Here is an 18,826-nt window from a genome sequence, read left to right on the forward strand (position 1 = left end):
GACTTAGGGCAGTTTTGCACATGTTTTAGCAAGTTTTTAGTTACTGTTTACTTATCTCACAAACATCTCACAACTTCCAAACTTGAAATGCCTAAGCTCAAATCAATTTTCTATTTGTTTTATGTGATTTAGGGTAGTTTTGCACATATTTTAGCAAGTTAATTAGCTACTATTTTTTTTCTTGTAAACATCTCACAACTTTCAAACTTGGAATGCCTAAGCCCAAATCAATTTTTTACTTGTTTTAGATGATTTAAGGTTGTTTTGGACATGTTTTAGAAAATTTTGAAGTACGATTTTTTATTTCGCAAACATCTCGCAACTTTCAAACCTAAAATGCCTAAGCCACAAGACAATTTTCTACAACTTTCAAACCTAAAATGCCTAAGCCACAAGACAATTTTCTACTTGCTTTAGGTGATTTATGGTTGCACATGTTTTGGCAAGTTTTTAGGTACTGTTTTTTATATCGCAAACATCTCACAATTTTCAAACTGGAAATGTCTAAGCTAGGTGATTTAGGGGTGATTTTGCACATGTTTTAGAAAGTTTATCTCGGAACTTCTAAACTTAAAATGCCTAAATCCAAATAAATTTTCTACTTATTTTAGGTGATTTAGGGTGGTTTTGCACATGTGTTTAGCAAGTTTTTAGATACTGTTTTTTGTCTCGCAACTATCTCGCAACTTCCAAACTTGAAATACCAAAGCTCAAATCAATTTTATACTTGTTTTAGGTGATTTAGGTGGTTTTGCACATATTTTAGCAAGTTTTTTAGCTACTGTTATTTATCTCGCAAGCATCTCGCAACTTTCAAACTTGGAATGCCTAAGCCCAAATCAATTTTCTAGTTGTTTTAGGTGATTTAAGGTGGTTTTGCACATGTTTTAGAAAGCCTTTAAGTACAGTCTTTTATCTTGTAAACATCTTGCAACTTTCAAACTTGAAATGCCTTGGCCCCAGTCAATTTTCTACTTGCTTTAGGATGATTTAGGGTGGTATTGTACATGTTTTAGCAAGTCTTTAGGTATTGTTATCTTGCAAACATCTCGCAACTTTCAAACTTAAATGCTTGAGTCCAAATTAATTTTAGGTGATTTAGGGTGGTTTTACACATTTTTCAGGGAGTTTTTTAGGTACTATTTTTTTTTTCTCGCAAACATTTCGAACTTCCAACCTAAAATGTCTAACCTCAAATCATTTCTATACTTGCTTTAGCTGACTTAGAGTGATTTAGGGTGGTTTTCCACATGTTTTAGCATGTATTTAGGTATTATTTTTTTATCCCGCAACTATCTCGCAAACATCTCGCAACTTCTAAACTTGAAATTTCAAATTGCAAATCCATTTTATACTTGTCATAGGTGATTTAGAGACGATTTAGGATGATTTCACATGTTTAGCACGTTCTTAAGTATTTATTTTATCTCGCAACCCCTTCCTTATAAATTTTTTGAGGAAATAAGGACTTCTCGATAATTTAAGGACGACTCATGTTATGGTGGGGTATAGAATGAGAGACAAAAAAATATGATGAATATCTCGATGTTTTGAGACTTGTAATTTATGTATATATTATTTGAAAATTCAATAAAATGTTGAATGGATTGAATTCCGTAGCAAAAGCGAGTGATCGCTTTACTTTCAATTTTGTTTTAGAATTTTCAATACATAATAGAAAACACAGCATGCATTCACAATGCAATAAAGATTTAGCATCAATTAAAAGTTAATTTTACAAAGAAAAAGAAACGACTTACCTTTGAATATAGTTTTCAAGAATTCTAGCAATTCTTCTTCCTTCTCAACATATAGCATCAAGGTCTTCTCTAGAACATGAATGTGATGCCACCATCAGGTCTTCTCGATTATTCTTTTACCAAGGACCATCTAGTGGGAACCAGCTTTTGAAAGAGAGTAGGGAATTGAATTTTGGGAGATCTTTTCACATAGAACTCAGTGCTTTATCAAATTCATTGAGAGCGAGGGGTTCTCTCCACTCCTATTTATAAAAAAAATATTATTTCTTTTTGTGTTATCTCATCTAGTGGGGTAACTCTCGCTTATTTATTTAATTTAATCAAATTTAATTAATTAAATTTGATAACTACCCACTTCCTTATTTATTAAATTTAATTTGATTAAACTAATCTAATCAAATTAAATTAATTATATTTATTAATTAAATATCGAATATTTAATTAAAGATTTAAATCATATTCAAATGTGCATTTCTCATAACTTATAGTTTTAATATGAATCTTATTCATATTAACTCTTAACCTATAGTTTTAATATAAATCTCCTTCATAATATTTATTATTTGAAATTTATTCAAATACAATAAATCTTCTTTTATTATACAGTTTAATTTTGAATCTTATTCAAAATTAACTTTATATTATAATATATCTATATACATTATTAATTATATCATATACAATTAATGTTGTTCCCTTAATTAATTTAAACAATTCAAATTATTTCAAAACTAATAGTCCTTGTTTACTCATTATGAGCAGGGGACCTAATTGACCTACAGATTAGAAGCTCCAATGATACGAGATTAACTAATTAAACTCTTTAATTACATTAATCAACATTCATTAACTGTGGGTCACTTCACTAAAAACCCATAACTATACTTTTCGCACTATAGAATATTTTGCATCTATGCATTTAACTATTACAAGTAAGTCGATCCTTCATAAGCTGTTCGTATTTACAGTTGGGTCAAATTATCGTTTTATCTCTGTAATTACCTTTTACTCCTCGAGTACCATTGATCCCTCTAATGAACAATCTGCTTACGATCTTATCATAAACCAAGTCCCTCTCAGATCAATGAGAGGAAGAGTACTCTTTGTTCAAGACTCGAAACCAGCATTTAAAGGAACTACTCATTTACTTACCCTAAAAATGAGTAAATTTCATCTTGTGAAATTATGTTCTCAACTCCTTACTCGAACATGTCCTAAAATTGTAGGCTTATTAAGTTGATGACTCAGACAACTCTCACCCATACAAATCAAAGAACAACTCTAGAGTTAGGAGTCTGTAACTAACTCAGGATTGAGATCGAGTTATATGATTATCCTATGAAATATTAGTCTCTTCAGTCAACGATGTTATTAAAAAAATGATTAAAGATTCTGCGGTCTAGTCTTTATACAAACTCATTTAAAGATAATACCACCATTCGCATATCTCCACACGAACGATTTGGATTTGTTGATTTGGATCAAAACGAATCGTATCCATAGTGTTAAACGAATCGTATCCATAGTGTTAACAGGATAAAGTGCCCAACCATATCTAAGTCGTGTAAACTCACTTAAAACAAATATAAAAATATGATTTGGAGTTAAAAACATTTCAAATATGAAAGTTGGGATTTAAAAGTATGTGTAAACGCACCCTAATAGAGAGAGAGTTGCTAAGATTGTTGCGAGATTAAAAATAAAAAAGAATTGCTAAAATATGTGTCCCAACAACCCTAAATGACCTAAAATCAGTTTGGAGTTTAATATCATTTAATGTTAGATAAGTACAAAAACGAAAAACCACTCTGAATCACCTAAAACAAATATTTTCATACCCGACCCCAAAGTGAGGTCTAGCCATTTCAGTTCGAGTTAAGGCCCTAAAAATTAAAATCATTCCAGTCTAAAGTCGTTGCTAAAATAAAAAGAAACTGAACACATACGTATCACATGGTTTATATTACTAATAAATATGAGATTTTAAAAGTCTTAGAATTGTTTTTAGAAAAAGGCAAGAACACTTCATATATTTTAGGCTCAGTCCAATCCTGGAAAGAAATCATTTACACTTGAAATCGGAGGGGTGCGCCAGGCCCAAGCTGTAGTGCAACGCATTGGACGACACTCGAGAGCCCCAGCAGCAAGCTACCGTGATAGGCCCTCCCCCTAAAAAAATTAATTTAATATCATGTGGGCCGATGGCCCACGTATCAGATATTAAACTGATAAGAACAGATACTACACTTGATCTTAGCCAAAAGGCCGAGAAAGGTATGCTTATAAGAGCCGTATGCACGCTCCCTTTATACCCATCCCGTTGCTATTGCTTTTAAAGTTTTATCGATGTGGGACAAAGAAACTACTTCCCCTCGTTCTCTCAACTGCGAATTCTGTTCATTTTCTTAAGTCCCATATTCACTGACATTTGTTTTTCCCTTTTATGACATTTGTTCAATATTAGGAATACTAGTAATCAATCAAAAAGGAGTTCTAAAACATACTTATTATTATCCTTGAACAATGTTCAGTAACGATTTAGTCCTTAATTTTATTAAACAACGGTTTAGTCTCTATCGTCTTTTACACGTAGATTGATAATTATAGATTGAATTTATTTATAAACAACAAAGATTAAGTCATTGCTTGATAAAAATTTATATGTAATTTCGATGAGAATTATCATGGTGAAGATAAAAATTTAATAAATTTGAAAGTATTTAGACTAAATTATTACATACTAAATTTTAAAGACTAAATTGGTATAAATTTAAAATTTTCTAGACTAAATGGTTACAAACTCAAATTTATTAACTAAATTGTTATTTCGATTTAAAAAAAAAAAATAGAGACCAAATATGCTTTTTCACGTTAAAGATATATGCATTTATATAATATTATTTTGCCAGACATAACAATGATGATCTTTAAATTGGTTTAGTTTCCATTTCGTATTTATGTCTCACAATGTTACTTAAGATTTGAGTTTTGTTTCAATTTGGTCCCTAAATTTCAATATTTGCACTTTTAATCTTAGTTTTCCACTCAATGCTTAGTTTTAGTATTTTGTGTTAATATCTATTCATTAGTTTAAAAGAACTAGGAAGTTAATTTTTATAAGGAACTTAATTCATTATTATTTATTTAATTCTTTTAAATTAATTAATAGACATTTATACTAAAAACTGGCAAATATGTTTAGTTAAATCTTGAAACTAAAGGACCAAATTAAAACAAAATTCAAATCTCAACGTTAAAATTGTAACATTTTGAAATGTATAGGCTAAATTAAAATCAAACTTAAAACTTAAGTATTAAAAGTGTAATATTTTGAAACACTAAAGACCAAATAGAAATTAAATCTAAAATTTACAGACCCAAGAGTATTTTTCTACTTGAATAAGGGCCTATTTGGATTGATTTATAAATGTTTTTCAAAAATTCATTTTCATTTGAACACTTTTTGATAAAAACGATTTAAAATAAAAATACTAATGTGTTTGGCAACTTTTTCCCAAAAGTGTTTTGTATATAAATTTATTTGGTTTATTATATACTAGAAGTATTTTTATTAATGTCAAATTACTATAAAATATTATGAACTAACATTTTAATATTATCGCCGAAGTTGGTCACCGACAATGGTGGCTAATAGCTAGAGTTGCCCAAAGGTTATCAGAGTTTGCTAGCAGTGGCGGCGATGCCCGATGATGGTGGCCGTCGGAGTTGGCCAATGTAGCCACAACAATATAGTGAAAATGAGGTAGATGACTTTTGAAGCATTTTGATAATTTCAAAAATTGTACATATTAAGAAAAGATTAGCCATTAAACACTTAAAAATCATATTTCTAAAAGTTAATTTAAGCGTTTATCCTCATCTAACTTATTTTATAAATTTATTTTTTCAAAATTTATTTTGTATGGTGGTCAAACACTTGATTTTTTTCCAAAATGATTTATGTTTTAAATTAAACACTTGAAAATACATTCCAAACACACCCAAATTGTCTTCTAATTTATGAACTTTATAGCATATTATGATTTGGCAACTAAAATACCATATAAAAAATTTAATGTAATGTTTATGGATAGTGATACATACATGCATAATAAACCATAACCTATAATTTGAGATAAGATGTCATAAAAGACCTAAAACCCCCTTGATGGTTTTCTTTTTGTTTTCTTTTTCATATTTCACTCGTATGATTTCACTAATGTGAAAATTATAATTTTTTGTTCGTGTGAAACAAGAGTATTTTATCTACTTCAAATACAATGGTTATACCTACAAAACTATAAAATATATGTGCAATTTTTAAGTTAACATCTCAATTCAGGGTTGAGATTTTGAAAAAAAAAATTTGTGTAATTGAATGGTTGAACAAAAAGTTAAACAAACAAAAATAGTTGGTAGAAAACCAAACTTCTTTTAGGTTACAAAGAAGTACACTAGATACTCCCAACTTTAACTCAACTCTTCACCCCAAGCATAGACTTCCTAACTCACAGACATATTAACTCCCGATTTCATAACTCAATTCCATACCCCAAACAACTCTCTTCCTACTCGGTATAATAAAAACAAAATCGTGAAATCAACAATTAGTTCAAGATACCAACTTATTCTATTAACATTTGATTGAAGCAATAGGCAAGAGAAGTATATACACATGTTTACAGCATCATAGAACAGCACGGTACCAGCACAACCTTACGGTTTTTTCAATACCGCTCATCGAACATATTTCGCAACCGTTTCAATAACATCTACAATACGACCAAAACATTCCTTTCACAATGTCAATCGAACAATTCTGGCACGCTTCTAAAATCTGGCAAAGACTAAACTTGCATCCCAACACCATTTATATGGGACTAGCCCTTGATGGTACCTACAAGCGAAAAGCATCAACAACTTTCATGGCCCTTTTTGTGTGTGCATTAGAAAAACGAAAATGAAGGGCAGAGAGAACAGGCTCTCTAATATTATATGTCATCATTGTCATCGTTTAAAAGCAGGAAAAAGTACGAGAGGAGAATTTGGGGGCCTCACTCTTAGAAATGACAAAATCCCGGTGGACAACTTTCAGAAATAAACATAGTATGTGGGGGTATTAGAGTTGACTTAGCGTTCATTGTCTATACATCTTTAGGAAGATTTTGGAATCTTTAATTTTAGTGTATAGACAATGAACGTGAAGTCAATCCTAACATTCCTACAGTATTTTTTAAAGTTGTCCACCTAAATTTTGACATTTCTAAGAGTGGCCCCAAATTCTTGGTAACAAAAAGGAATTCAGCAGAAAAAAAGTATACTGAGGATATAAGAAAGTCACTAAATAGATTTACTATGTTTCGTTAAAAGAAATACAAACCGGAGAATTTGTTGTCAAAGTCCATTCCCGAGGACGATGTATGGCTGCAGAATCGTCACGAACGAAGGTTATTGTCCTCGTTTGTTCTTGGGAACTAGCTGCTATCCATGGTGGTAATTCTCTCATGATCCAGAGAACAAATGCCGAAGGAATTGATGATCCTGGCATAATAATCTGCTTCATATCAAAAATCAAAGAAAATTGCATAAACCCGAAAAGCGAGTTCCTCCATCCCCTTCCATAGTGTGAGACGCTGGAGGCTTGCCCAGGTTGGCTAAGGGAGGGATGAAGGCAGGGGGCCTCCGATCTGATGACTAAAACAAGTTCCAAGTCGACGGGAACCAACCGTAAAAAAGTGGAGTCTTGCAAGGATGTAAGACTATTTTTGAGATATAAGATGTTTGAAGAGAGCAAAGAAAATGAATCTGAGGCAGGAATTTAAGTAGGTAGGGGACCTGATCAATTTCCCAAAACAAATGGTTCAATATGAAAGGGAAATTTTAAGAGGCTAACTACAATTTAGACAGATCCAAAACTCAAGTAACAAGCACAAGAAACTAACTTTGAAAGCTGATACCTATAAAATAATATGTAATCTGCAAAATAGAAGTATATGCACCATAAATGTGATATTGTCGTTGCCACTGATTCGGTACCTGCAACCATAGTGAGTAAAATTCATAGTTTTGAAAACTGACCGAACAAGTTCTTGATTTTTTTATTTTTTTATTTTTTTGGCCTTTTTCTCAAGAAAACAAGAATTCATCAGTTAAATTGAGTGTATACCGGAATATTTGTTACAAGAGCTACAAGTGCACTTGAAGTGAAACATACAACCGACACAGCAGCCAAACCTGCAACCTGGAATGCAACAGAATAATTCCAAAGCAACAAGATGAATGCAGTGATTAAATACAACGCACAGGACAGCAACCAACAAATAAAAGGTTTTGTATATAAATACTCTGAAATAAAAACTGCTAAAACATCAACATCAACCAAGAAAAATAATGATACCTTCAATATTTCAGATGATGCCCTCTCAGATCTGACCCTTCTCATTTTCAAGAACAACAGCAATCCTGAACGTCAAAAAGAAAGAAAAAAAATGATGTTCATAACAATGTAATTAATTCACATAAACCATAAAAGATAAAGTCCTACTACTTGGAATTGTTCAAGTTTTTCAAGCATCGTCTTTTATATACTTAATCAATCAAAATCTCTCAAAGCTGGAAGTCTGTATTTATATTTTGGAAGCCCCTGTATTTCATGTTGGCCAGCGTTTTTATATGAACTTCTTTAACTTCCATCATGAAAGAGGTTCTTTTAGAGAGAGACGAAATTAGCAGACATATTATGGGAAGAGATTCTTGTTTCTTATGCAATAATAAAGGCAATAGTCTAGGATAGATAATTTCAATCAAACTAGAATGGAGAATTATGAGTGAAGACACTAAAAATAACTGATAGCTAGTACAAAGAATAGTTGCGAACCATAGCAAGCTAATGCGCCTCCTAATAAGAGTGTCACTACAGCAAAAAGATCTACATATACTACCTGCACAATAGTAAAATTGATTGCCACATTATTTCATTGCATATCGGGGGGGGGGGGCGCTGCTGGAAGCTGATATTAAGGTGGAACACCATATGACATAATTTTGCATCATAGAGACATTTCGATGGCGAATAGCTTCATACCTTAATGTTGTGCTTTCAATTGGAAAAAGGTTTGTTGAATACAAATCATTTTTTAGATTCTTCATACCTGAACAACTACCAAAGAATCAACGGATTTGTTTCCCATCTCAAGCCACAGTATCACAGCAAATGCCAATGTTAAAACAAAGATAATTCCGACCACCTGTACATAAACAGCCAGTGATCAGATTTGTCATTTGAGTACTTCAATTTCTTTGTTAGTAATTGGCATCCATTCATGCAGACAAGAGAGGATGCTAGAAAGAACATCATATCGTGTACCAGTATTACTAAATTTTGACGGCTTCCAACATGTGGCAGCCGAACTGGAAGCCACCATCTCCTGCTCCAATCTGTATTTGATGTACTTGGTTTACTAGAGATCTTCTCCAACAAGCCTTCCTCAAAACTCCTCTCTTCATCCTCTTCATCTTCGTCGTCTGGCTGATGGCAAAGGTCAACCCTATAAAAGTTTTCCACAGAATCATAAGAAGCAGCTTTCAAATAAGACAATAATAAAATGGAACAGGAAATTAAAAAATAAAAAGAGGTACATTCAATTATAGTTTATCTCATTATTGCAAATAGGTTTGGCCAAGAGAATAAAGAAAGTTCTTCCTTGTCTCACTAAAACATCACCCAGGAATATTTGTTGACATTGATTCCACGATTTTTCAAGAATGTCCATTAATATCCATATGTAATCAATGCTTTTATCAATATGTAAATAAAAGTAATAACTCAACATTTATGTAAATATTAACATTTACTTGTTTGCTCACACATAATTGTGTAAGAACAGCGTTAAATCACCAATTGACCCAAAAGTTTGTGGGTAAATGTAGATTTAATTATATATCATCTAACACTCCTCATCACTTGTGGATTTGAAATGTGAAGAAGACCCAACAAGTGGAAATCAATATTAAATGGGGGAGGAAATAACATTCCAGGGGCTTGAACACAAGACCTCCTTGGACCACCTGCTCTGATACCAAGTTAAATCACCGATTGACCCAAAAGCTTGAGCTAGTGGGTGAAGATAGATTTAATTATATATCATCTACTAAGCAGCATAAAGGATCGAGGACATTAGTTTCTTCAATTAGGAGAGCTGGTTTAAGCTGCTGCAAGTTCTTGATCCATCCAGTTTTTTCTTTATCCATCCAGGTGTTTCCACGGAGATTGGGGAAACAGTATTACGTGGGTCTTGCGTGAGCATCAACTCAAACAAAGAACGAAACTGCTTTGAATAAATGTAACAAAAGCTATTTTCTGAGCAATGTAGGTGAAAAGAAATGGAAGAATTTTTGAAGAAAAGTGTAAGAATATCATATGATGATGAGATCTATACCTGTGGATTTCTTTTCAAAAGAGCTACGTCCAAATTGCTTTAGCTAGACTAAGAGTTAATGAAACTCCATGCAAAAGAAAGAACTAAAAGGAGAGTAATTTTCTTCAATGTGTAAAAAATGAACTCGTGCAAATTTCAGGATGCTAATGATAAAAGGAAATTACCACTTACCAGAATGACAAAAGAAGAAGAAACAAAGCCAGAAGTAGAATTTTGGGGAAGGCTGCAAAAAAAAAAAGGAACAACCATATTTAAATAATATTGTTCATGTCCTAATATCAAGAGAACAAGAATATTTGTCACTGAGAGATTACCCATGAAAATGAAACCACAAGAACCTGACCAACATAGCCACCCATTGCAAGCAGCAAAAAGAGCCAAGACAAAATAAGCTAAACAACCTGCCATGAAAAAAAGTAACTTTTGGAACCACGTTTGAGTCAAGTAAATAAATGCCAAATACAAATAAATATAGAAACTGGGTCTCAACAATAAAATGTAGAGGCAAAAAGGAGAGAAACGTTTGAATATGATTATGAAAATGGCAACGTCTTACCCAAATTAGAAGAACCAATCAATAGATGAAACACCTGCAGTTTGCAAGTAGCATGAGACAAAAATCCGCATACAAACTAATAAACTTATACTTCAATATCAATAAGATATGTCTTTGCATATGATGTCAAAAAAACACAAGTCACAATAAAACAACATCACGGAGAATATTGCATTGGCATGCATTATGAGTCTGACCATTTTCCCCTAATCCTTAGAAAACTTCTCATTTTCCTCTTTGATCCTATAGCATGCCCACCATGATAAATAGCTAGGAGAAGCACAATTAGCCTCAGACTCAATTTCGTAACCCGAGTAAGGACTTTAGTACGTCCTATATAGTAGGAACCAGAAGAAATCTGGTGCACAAGTGAAGAAGGAAGTTGCAGAGTCCTGCATCTCTCATCCCTATTTCACTATTCTACATTATACAGATCTCCAATATAAGCTAGTCCACCAGACTAACCAAATCATTGATGCCATGCAGACAAAGAAGGATATACCCTTTTTACGTACAACCTGCTTGCTTCTGGTCCAACAAGAAATTCATTCTGGTAACCGTGGAAATGGATCCTCATTCCTCAATGAGGCTGTGCTCCCCTAAGGGAAACTCTAAGAAACAACAAGCGTTTTAAGTTAATTTTCAACCTAGGAATTTAGACCTAAGACTCTGGAGCTTGGAGAGTATATCTAAACATCCCAAGCGTGGTTTCCCAACAATCAATTCTCAAACACAAAAGGCAAGAGATTATCTAAGGCCCGAAATGATCCTGTATATTACAATTGATATAAATTTATTTTCTAAGTTGGGGATGTTAGTGATAATATCCTGACACAAATCACATGACGAGATCTCTTCCGAGCAATAAAATTTAGCTCCCATATGTTAGAAAGGTAACCAGAAACAGAAACTACGGAAATGGCTGCTCAACTGAATAGCAAAGAGGCACGATCCCTAAACTACCAGTGAAGTCAATAAATGTGACTGAAACTAAGAGATAAAAAGTGGAAGCATCTATAAAAAAATGATTTCATTTTTCATCCACAGAAAAATGCATTGGAAGACTCACTTTTTGACGTGTCCAACCATACGAATTTCTTGATTGAATCCTTGCTAACTGGAACAGAAACGGTTAATAAATAGACATTATTTTTCTTATACAAGAATAATTCATATTGCAAACAGAACTAGGAAATAATAAAAATAATTAATACTTAAGTAGTGTGTTAATAGTGAACTTGTAATACAACCAAGAATTGGAAAGTCCCCAAGAATGCTTAAAGCTAAACTATTAAATATCAAATAAGTAGTAAGCACAGAAGCAAAGCCACCAATTCACAGATGCTGCCAACTAACCAAAAAAACTACAAGCTATTCAAACTAATTAAAAAAAATGCAAATAAAGAACTGGTTTCTGATTAAAAAGAAACAAATCAAAAAGGAAAAATCTGGAGGCTAGTAAAAGCAACAGTAATCAAGAGGGTAAAGTACAAATCTCAGTGAATGGAAGTCCATAAACCAATTTGAAACCCCCTTTTAGTCATCTACAGAAAATCAAACAGTAAACAAACTCAATAACCAACCGATCAACAAGATGCATCAAGCCTTCAGTGAAAACAATAAAAACCCCAATTGTCCACAACCTTCAAACACTCAGAAAATGGCAACCTCAAACTATAGACCCGCATTCATACTACAACAATAGAACAATACATTGCAAACCCACATTCCATAGTTTCTAAAAATGGAGAATAAATAAAAGGGGGGAAGGGGAAAATAAGCAAAATCAATGGAATTGCTTGTTTGAACCAGAGAAAACCTGATAAAATGCAAGGACTGCAATAATGGCATCAAGAAGAGCAAGACCCACGTATACACCTAACAAGAGGGGTGGAAAACAAGAGTCTTCAGTTAGTTCAAAAGTCATTTCCTCTCGCTGTCTCTCTGTTCTTCAACCTTCTCTAATCTATAAATGAGAAGAAGAGAGAATGAGAGCGCGTGAAAGCAACGGCTTTGAAAAGGTCTCAGGGGAGATATGTTTTACATTTGCAAAAACGTTGGTGGAAATGTTAGTTTAGCCATTGTCAAAATCACTATTAGCTAAAACGTATTAGCTTCTAACATCAATGAAAAGTGAATTTTGGTAGTGGAAAAAGTAGGGATTTTTGGTACCCATTTGGGAAAGATGAAAAATGAAAATTCGGAAAGGATTTTGTGGGCAGACAAGATCCCTTGTGTTGTCGGATATTCAACACCAGGTGAGGAATTCAAAGCATGTTAGAATCGAAGCCAAGAAAATTCTTCAAATCCCATTTGTATTTTGACCCATTGTCATTGACCTGGGACCTTGGACGGGAAGACTTTGTTCCCTTTTAATTTTTAACTATTTTCATTAGTTGTGGTAACTTGGGCAAGTCAAATAGTAATGATAACAATAAATGGATTAATATTCATCCATTTTTTTTTCTTACAACAATAATAATAATCATAAAGATAACAATACGACATAATTTTTAAATGTAATTGGATTGAGCATGTTTCGCTCATCAATGATCAATTTGCATCTTTTATTATATATTTGGAAGTGGGTTCCATGTATCAGTATGATGCAAAACACAAATAAATAATACCAAATGCAATCAAATAGAGTCCACTTTTCATATTATTATTGATTTATTGTGTGGCTTTACATCCATATTTTCACCTTTTTACCAATTCGACTAGGAATGCAACCAAAATTTAAAAATCAATCCAAACTAAATCAATCTATTGGTTTTGTTTGGTTTTTTTTAGTATAAATTTTGATATTTTAGTTTGTATTTGGATAAAACCAAAAAATATTGGATTTGATTGATTTTTTTTTATTAAAAAATCAATCAAAATCAAACCGATATACTTTTAAAAATACAAATATCAATTATTATGAAGCATGCATTGTTGTTATTTAGAAAAGTATCCAGAAAAAAAAAACAATAATTTCCAACTTCAATCTATTAAAAAAAATTAAATAACAAAAGATAAACCCAATTTTTATTTGAAAAGAGCCCAAATATCCAATTAAAAAATGGAAGTAAAAATTTAAAGAAGATGGAAGTAAAAAAAAGGCCAAAAATCAAGAATCAAGCCAATAATAAATTGAACAAAATAAAAACTAATTATTTGATTTTGTTTTTTATTAGATATCAATTTGGATCAAGCTAATTACTTTGGTTTGATTATTGGTTGGTTTCAAAACCAACCAAACTAAACCGACTTTCACCTCTATATTTGACACATCCACCCGAGAAGTAAATCAATATTATAATGAAAAGAAAAAATAGATAACTAATAAAACATCACTATTGTGAATATATTTAATATAAATAATAAATATTTTAACTTATCTAAAATTACCGGATATCTATTTACTAATTAAATATTTTTTTACGTAAATATTCATCTACAACAAAGTTTGTCTATATTTCAATAGACATTTCTATAAAGTTAATAACATTGACTGTGAGTTGTGAAGAAGGTAATAGATCTCGATGTAATTGACCAAATGAATTTTAAGGTCATAACTTTCTAAAAATGATAGATGAAATGTGGACATCGATTGATATTTATTAAAAAATAAAATTACAAATATAAAAATATATGAAAAAATATCTCAATCAACTAATAATCATTTGATTCTTTTTAAATAATAATTTCTTAGAATTAATAAAATCACTTTAGTGATGTCTTGTAAATAATTTGTTATGTTCCATCAATTTTTGTATAATATAACAAAATTTGGATTCACTCTATGTCGAAGTCGAAGTCATATTTACATACACGTGTCTATATGTCCCAATTGTGAGATATACTACTTATCCTTCATTGTTTTCATTAAGTTTATACATTATATAGTTAAGCTGCTGCTTCTTATTATTATTATATGACATTTATACTTTATGGAGCACAGACACAAATATAGATACGAGATATAAATCGAAAAGATATGACGATACACCAATTTTTGAAAAACTAGGATACTGATGCGTTCTCTTTTTCGTAAAAAAACATAAAATATATATAAATTTAGCATACAAGTTAATGACAATGGTATAAAATATATTTCAAACGTTGTAATACAATATAAAAAATAATATCTAAGATGTTGAAGTAAAATAATCAATAGAATACAATAGAAAATGATTCATATTGAAGAAGATTAAGATAGAGAAGTATGAAGATAAACGAAAAAATTCTTCATTGAATTGTTGAAGATATTCAAGTGGATTATATTTTTGTGGACCTTGTGAGAAACTCAAATGTGAATATGAAAATTAGATAGAGTGTGATCTTTTATTTTCTCCTCCTTTTAGTTTTGGTCTCAAATAGTGAGCTTTTTAAACATGCTACCTAGTTTTACATTTGAAAAAATTAGATGAGTTGCTTATCTTTTTACTTTTGAAAAAGGTAAACATAAAAATAGATACGTCAAATCGTGTGTCAGATACGTATCTAGGAAGTATCTCGAAGTATCGGTATCGGATACAGATTATTTACTTCACATGAAGTATTTGTGTTTCATAATTTATATTATATGAATTTATACTTCTAAACTCAAAAAAAGAATTACAACTAATTATCCGTGACTAGTAAATATATAAACTTTCAATTTTGATTTTAATCCCTTAAAAATGTCTTATAAATATATAAATTATTTTAATTTTATATCTAAGCGTATTAGAAATATTAAGAATGTTTAAATTGTAACTGTTTTACAAGACAATAAAAATGGTGTATAATTGAACCTTAAATTTTATATTATGTGGCTAACATATACATTAATTTAGATATATAATCACACTCATCAAGCACAAAGCTAAATTTAATGTCTCATTTAATATTTATTCTTAACATTTTCAAACATGTAAGACATATTAGATGCAAAATTATTATTTTGGAATTTTATTAAACACATAAATCGAAAATTTATTAATCTATAAGACATTGCTTTAAGTTTAAGACACAAATTTAAAAGTTGTCAAGGGCCTATTTAATAACTTTTCTTGTTTTCTGGTTATGTTCCTCATTTTTCAAGAATCATACTCGTTTAATAATTATCCTCGTTTATTTTTCTAAGGCAAATTCTCCTTATTTTGTTTCTGTTTTATATATCCTGTGTCCACAAAATTACTGCAAGTCGTAGGTCCAAATCCCACAGGAGTCAATATTTTTTTTGTTTCTAATTACTATTTCTGCAATATTTAGCTTTTTTATTTTCTAATTAATATTTATTTCATTTGTTAATTTTGTTATATTTATATAATGTCTATCTTTTAATTTTAAATCTATATCTAATTTTTTTTTTTTTTTTTAATTTCAAAATTTTCAATAGGCATGTTTGTATATTACTTTAATTTTGAACTTTTATTATTAATACATTTGAAATCGGTTAAAATTTTACGATATATAAATTTGTTTACTAAAACATTAATTTAGTTTCACTTTAATAATTTACAACTATGATATGTATGGGTTGTTTGGCTAGAGGGAAAATAGGGTGGGAATGGGAATAGGCTTACAAAACCCATGTTTGGTTTGTGAAATTTGTTTATTTATCTTGAAAAATGCATTTCCTAGACATCTTTTAGCCACACAAGTGAAAGAATTACATACCCATTGAAAATTGTTGGTTTTCACTTCTTTTTCCCCTTCCTACCACCATATAAATGCTTACTTTCTCTATGTTTAGTATTTATACTTTGATATTGGTTATATTTGATTTTTGAAATAAAATATAGTGCAGCTTCTTAAGGTTGTTTTTAATAATTACATAATAAAAATAAAACTGCACAAATTTATTATTTAAAATCAATTAAGGCAAGTTTTTTTTATTAGTTATATGCTTTATAATTGCACAAAATTTTGAAAGTGATCACACAATTTAAACAAAAATAACATTTACTTGGGTGATCTAATAATATTTCCATGCAACACAAAACACATGTATTACTTGTTCCAGGAAAAGTTAACATTTCCTAAACAACCAAAATATAGTTATCTTTAATTCCCACACATACTATTCACAAAACATTGTTTTCCCATGCACAACAAAACATAGTCATCATTGATTTCTAGTAATTTTATTCCCAGACATATAAACATCTTTAATTCCTGGACATTGAGAAAACCTCAATCCAAACGGTCCTTTAGGGTTTGTTTAGATAAACTTATAAAAAAATACCTTTTAAATTGTTATTTTCATTTAAATATTTTTAATAAAATAATGTTTAACTAAAAACACTCGTGTGTTTGACAATTTTTTTTCTCAAACGTGTTTATATATACAAGTTTATTTGTTTGTTATATACTAAAAATAATATTGTTAATGTCTTAATATTATAAAGGACAGCTAAAATACTATAAACTAATCCTAATTTAAAATAATGGTCGCTAAAGTTGTTTGTTTAGGTGGTCGCCGCCAAAGTTCGTAGTGGTGGTTGTCAGAGATAGTAGCTTGAGTTGACCACCGAACGTAATGGCGTAAGGTGGTGGTGGCCATCAAAGTTTAGGGGCGGTCGTGGCTAGAGGGGCACCAATGATGGTGGTTGGAGGTGGCCAAGAAAGATGGTCAGAGGCGTTGGCGAAAATGGGCGGTAGGCGGAGTTGGGCGATAAGGGTGGGGTGGGCGATGGTTAGAGGTGGTGGTTGACAGGAGAAAAAAAAAAAAGAAGAAGAAGAAAAGTAAGTAGAAAAAAAATATGAGAAATGAGAAACAATAAATAGTCATCAAATATTCATGAAACAAGAAAAAAAAACGATAATGTTATCGAATTGATCATAATCCTCAAATATTACATGCATTTGTGTCCCTTAAATGACGTCATAGATCGACCACTAACCAAAAAGTATCTATCGGTAATTTTTATTTATCTTTCTCTCTCCAAAATTTTAATCTCCGCATGACCTTTTATTTTTTTTTTTTAATCTTTCTAAATGTTTATCTTTATATAACTTTCACTTCCCTTTCGCACCTCTCTGGCTCTTAACTTTACTCTCTAAAATTTCTATTTTCATTTAATTGATTTCTCCCTAGATTTATATACTTTTCCTCTAAATTGTCTTCATGCATCTCTAATTAATATTATTTATAAAGTCTAACTAATATTCTAATTCAAAATCTAATTTTATCCCTCTAAATTTTTTTTTTTATGTCTCGAAATTTATTATATTTATAATCTTTTCTTTAAAACATTTACTCTCTGTCTCTAAATTTGAATTTCCATGTTTTCCGTATGTTCCTCACTAAATAACTCTTCACCTCTTTAATTTAAAAATAAAAATAAAAACAAAAAGGAGTTGTCAAGCCAATTTTATCTTATGTTTTCTAAAAATGGAAAATTAGAAGAAAAAAAATAAACAGATAAAAAAATCATATCAAATTTAGGGGGAAACCAAAAATCAAAAATCAAAACGAAAATTATAACCAAATGGCCTAATATTCATAAATATAAAATAATTAACCACAAGCCATCAGCTGCCACTTGTCCAATGGTCCATCCGATTCCATCCAACCGTTGATCTGCCATTGGAATAAAAACCAAGAAATCCCATTCGTTCACCATTTGCAAATGCACAAGTCTGGAAATCCGATGGTAAAGTCCAGCATGTCTCCGTGGAGCGCCACACACTGGATTGTAATAAAGGCCCATTAATAGTATTTGTGTAAAATGGGAAGCTAACGTGAGAATCAGTTGAAAGTTATTTTATTTCCCTCTTGGAAAAATCTATCGATCATATATGAATTGTACCAACCAAATGTGCCAAAGTTCCATAAAGTAAACATAACTATTAAATAAATAAAATATTTTAATATTAAGGATTCGTTTGGTGACGTTCTCATTTTTTGTTTTCTGCTTTTGTTTCTCATTTTTTAAGAAATCGACATATTTGATAACGTTTCCCATTTATTGATTCTAAAATTTGAGAAACGTTTCAAAAATTGAGGTCAAATTTGAGAAATTTCCTATTTCGTTCCTATTTAATTTAGTTTTGTTTTTATTGTATACAAGATATTGGCTTGGCTAGTTGGGAGTAAT

General features: G+C 30.9%; 1 protein-coding gene and 1 non-coding gene across 5 annotated transcripts; both read right to left on the reverse strand.

Moving 5' to 3' along the window:
* Nucleotides 1-3,841: 3,841 nt before the first annotated feature.
* LOC120084294 lies at nucleotides 3,842-4,038 on the reverse strand. Its single transcript, XR_005483658.1, has one exon. It is a non-coding gene; the product is annotated as a U2 spliceosomal RNA (small nuclear RNA).
* Nucleotides 4,039-6,367: 2,329 nt separating this feature from the next.
* LOC120083772 (tobamovirus multiplication protein 1-like) lies at nucleotides 6,368-13,017 on the reverse strand. 4 transcript variants are annotated; one of them, XM_039039634.1, is made up of 14 exons: nucleotides 12,927-13,017; nucleotides 12,574-12,632; nucleotides 11,824-11,871; nucleotides 10,755-10,788; nucleotides 10,513-10,599; nucleotides 10,370-10,421; nucleotides 9,127-9,307; nucleotides 8,912-9,007; nucleotides 8,638-8,701; nucleotides 8,158-8,222; nucleotides 7,927-8,001; nucleotides 7,718-7,796; nucleotides 7,141-7,301; nucleotides 6,368-6,657 (listed from the first exon to the last, which is right to left on the reverse strand). In XM_039039634.1, exons 1-14 carry the CDS (start codon nucleotides 12,928-12,930, stop codon nucleotides 6,631-6,633), a joined length of 1,032 nt encoding a protein of 343 aa, XP_038895562.1. In that variant the 5' UTR covers nucleotides 12,931-13,017; the 3' UTR covers nucleotides 6,368-6,630. The 4 variants fall into 4 exon arrangements, 3 of the variants coding, with proteins under 3 accessions (XP_038895562.1, XP_038895561.1, XP_038895563.1); XR_005483542.1 differs by lacking the exon at nucleotides 12,927-13,017 and having other exon boundaries at nucleotides 7,141-7,314; nucleotides 12,574-12,792; XM_039039633.1 differs by lacking the exon at nucleotides 12,927-13,017 and having other exon boundaries at nucleotides 12,574-12,792.
* Nucleotides 13,018-18,826: the final 5,809 nt, after the last annotated feature.

This window comes from Benincasa hispida, chromosome 8 (genome assembly GCF_009727055.1).
Source record: "Benincasa hispida cultivar B227 chromosome 8, ASM972705v1, whole genome shotgun sequence".
In the NCBI taxonomy this organism is placed as follows: Eukaryota; Viridiplantae; Streptophyta; class Magnoliopsida; order Cucurbitales; family Cucurbitaceae; genus Benincasa; species Benincasa hispida.

Bases quoted from the DNA above. Each gene is read 5' to 3' on its own strand.
- LOC120083772 (XM_039039633.1), bottom strand. From the start codon at position 12,681: ATGACTTTTGAACTAACTGAAGACTCTTGTTTTCCACCCCTCTTGTTA. The intron at 10,789-11,823 runs GTGAGTCTTCCA...TGCAAACTGCAG, and splicing joins ATGGTTGGACACGTCAAAAA to GTGTTTCATCTATTGATTGG. The intron at 7,797-7,926 runs GTATACACTCAA...CTATGGTTGCAG, and splicing joins CTCTTGTAACAAATATTCCG to GTACCGAATCAGTGGCAACG.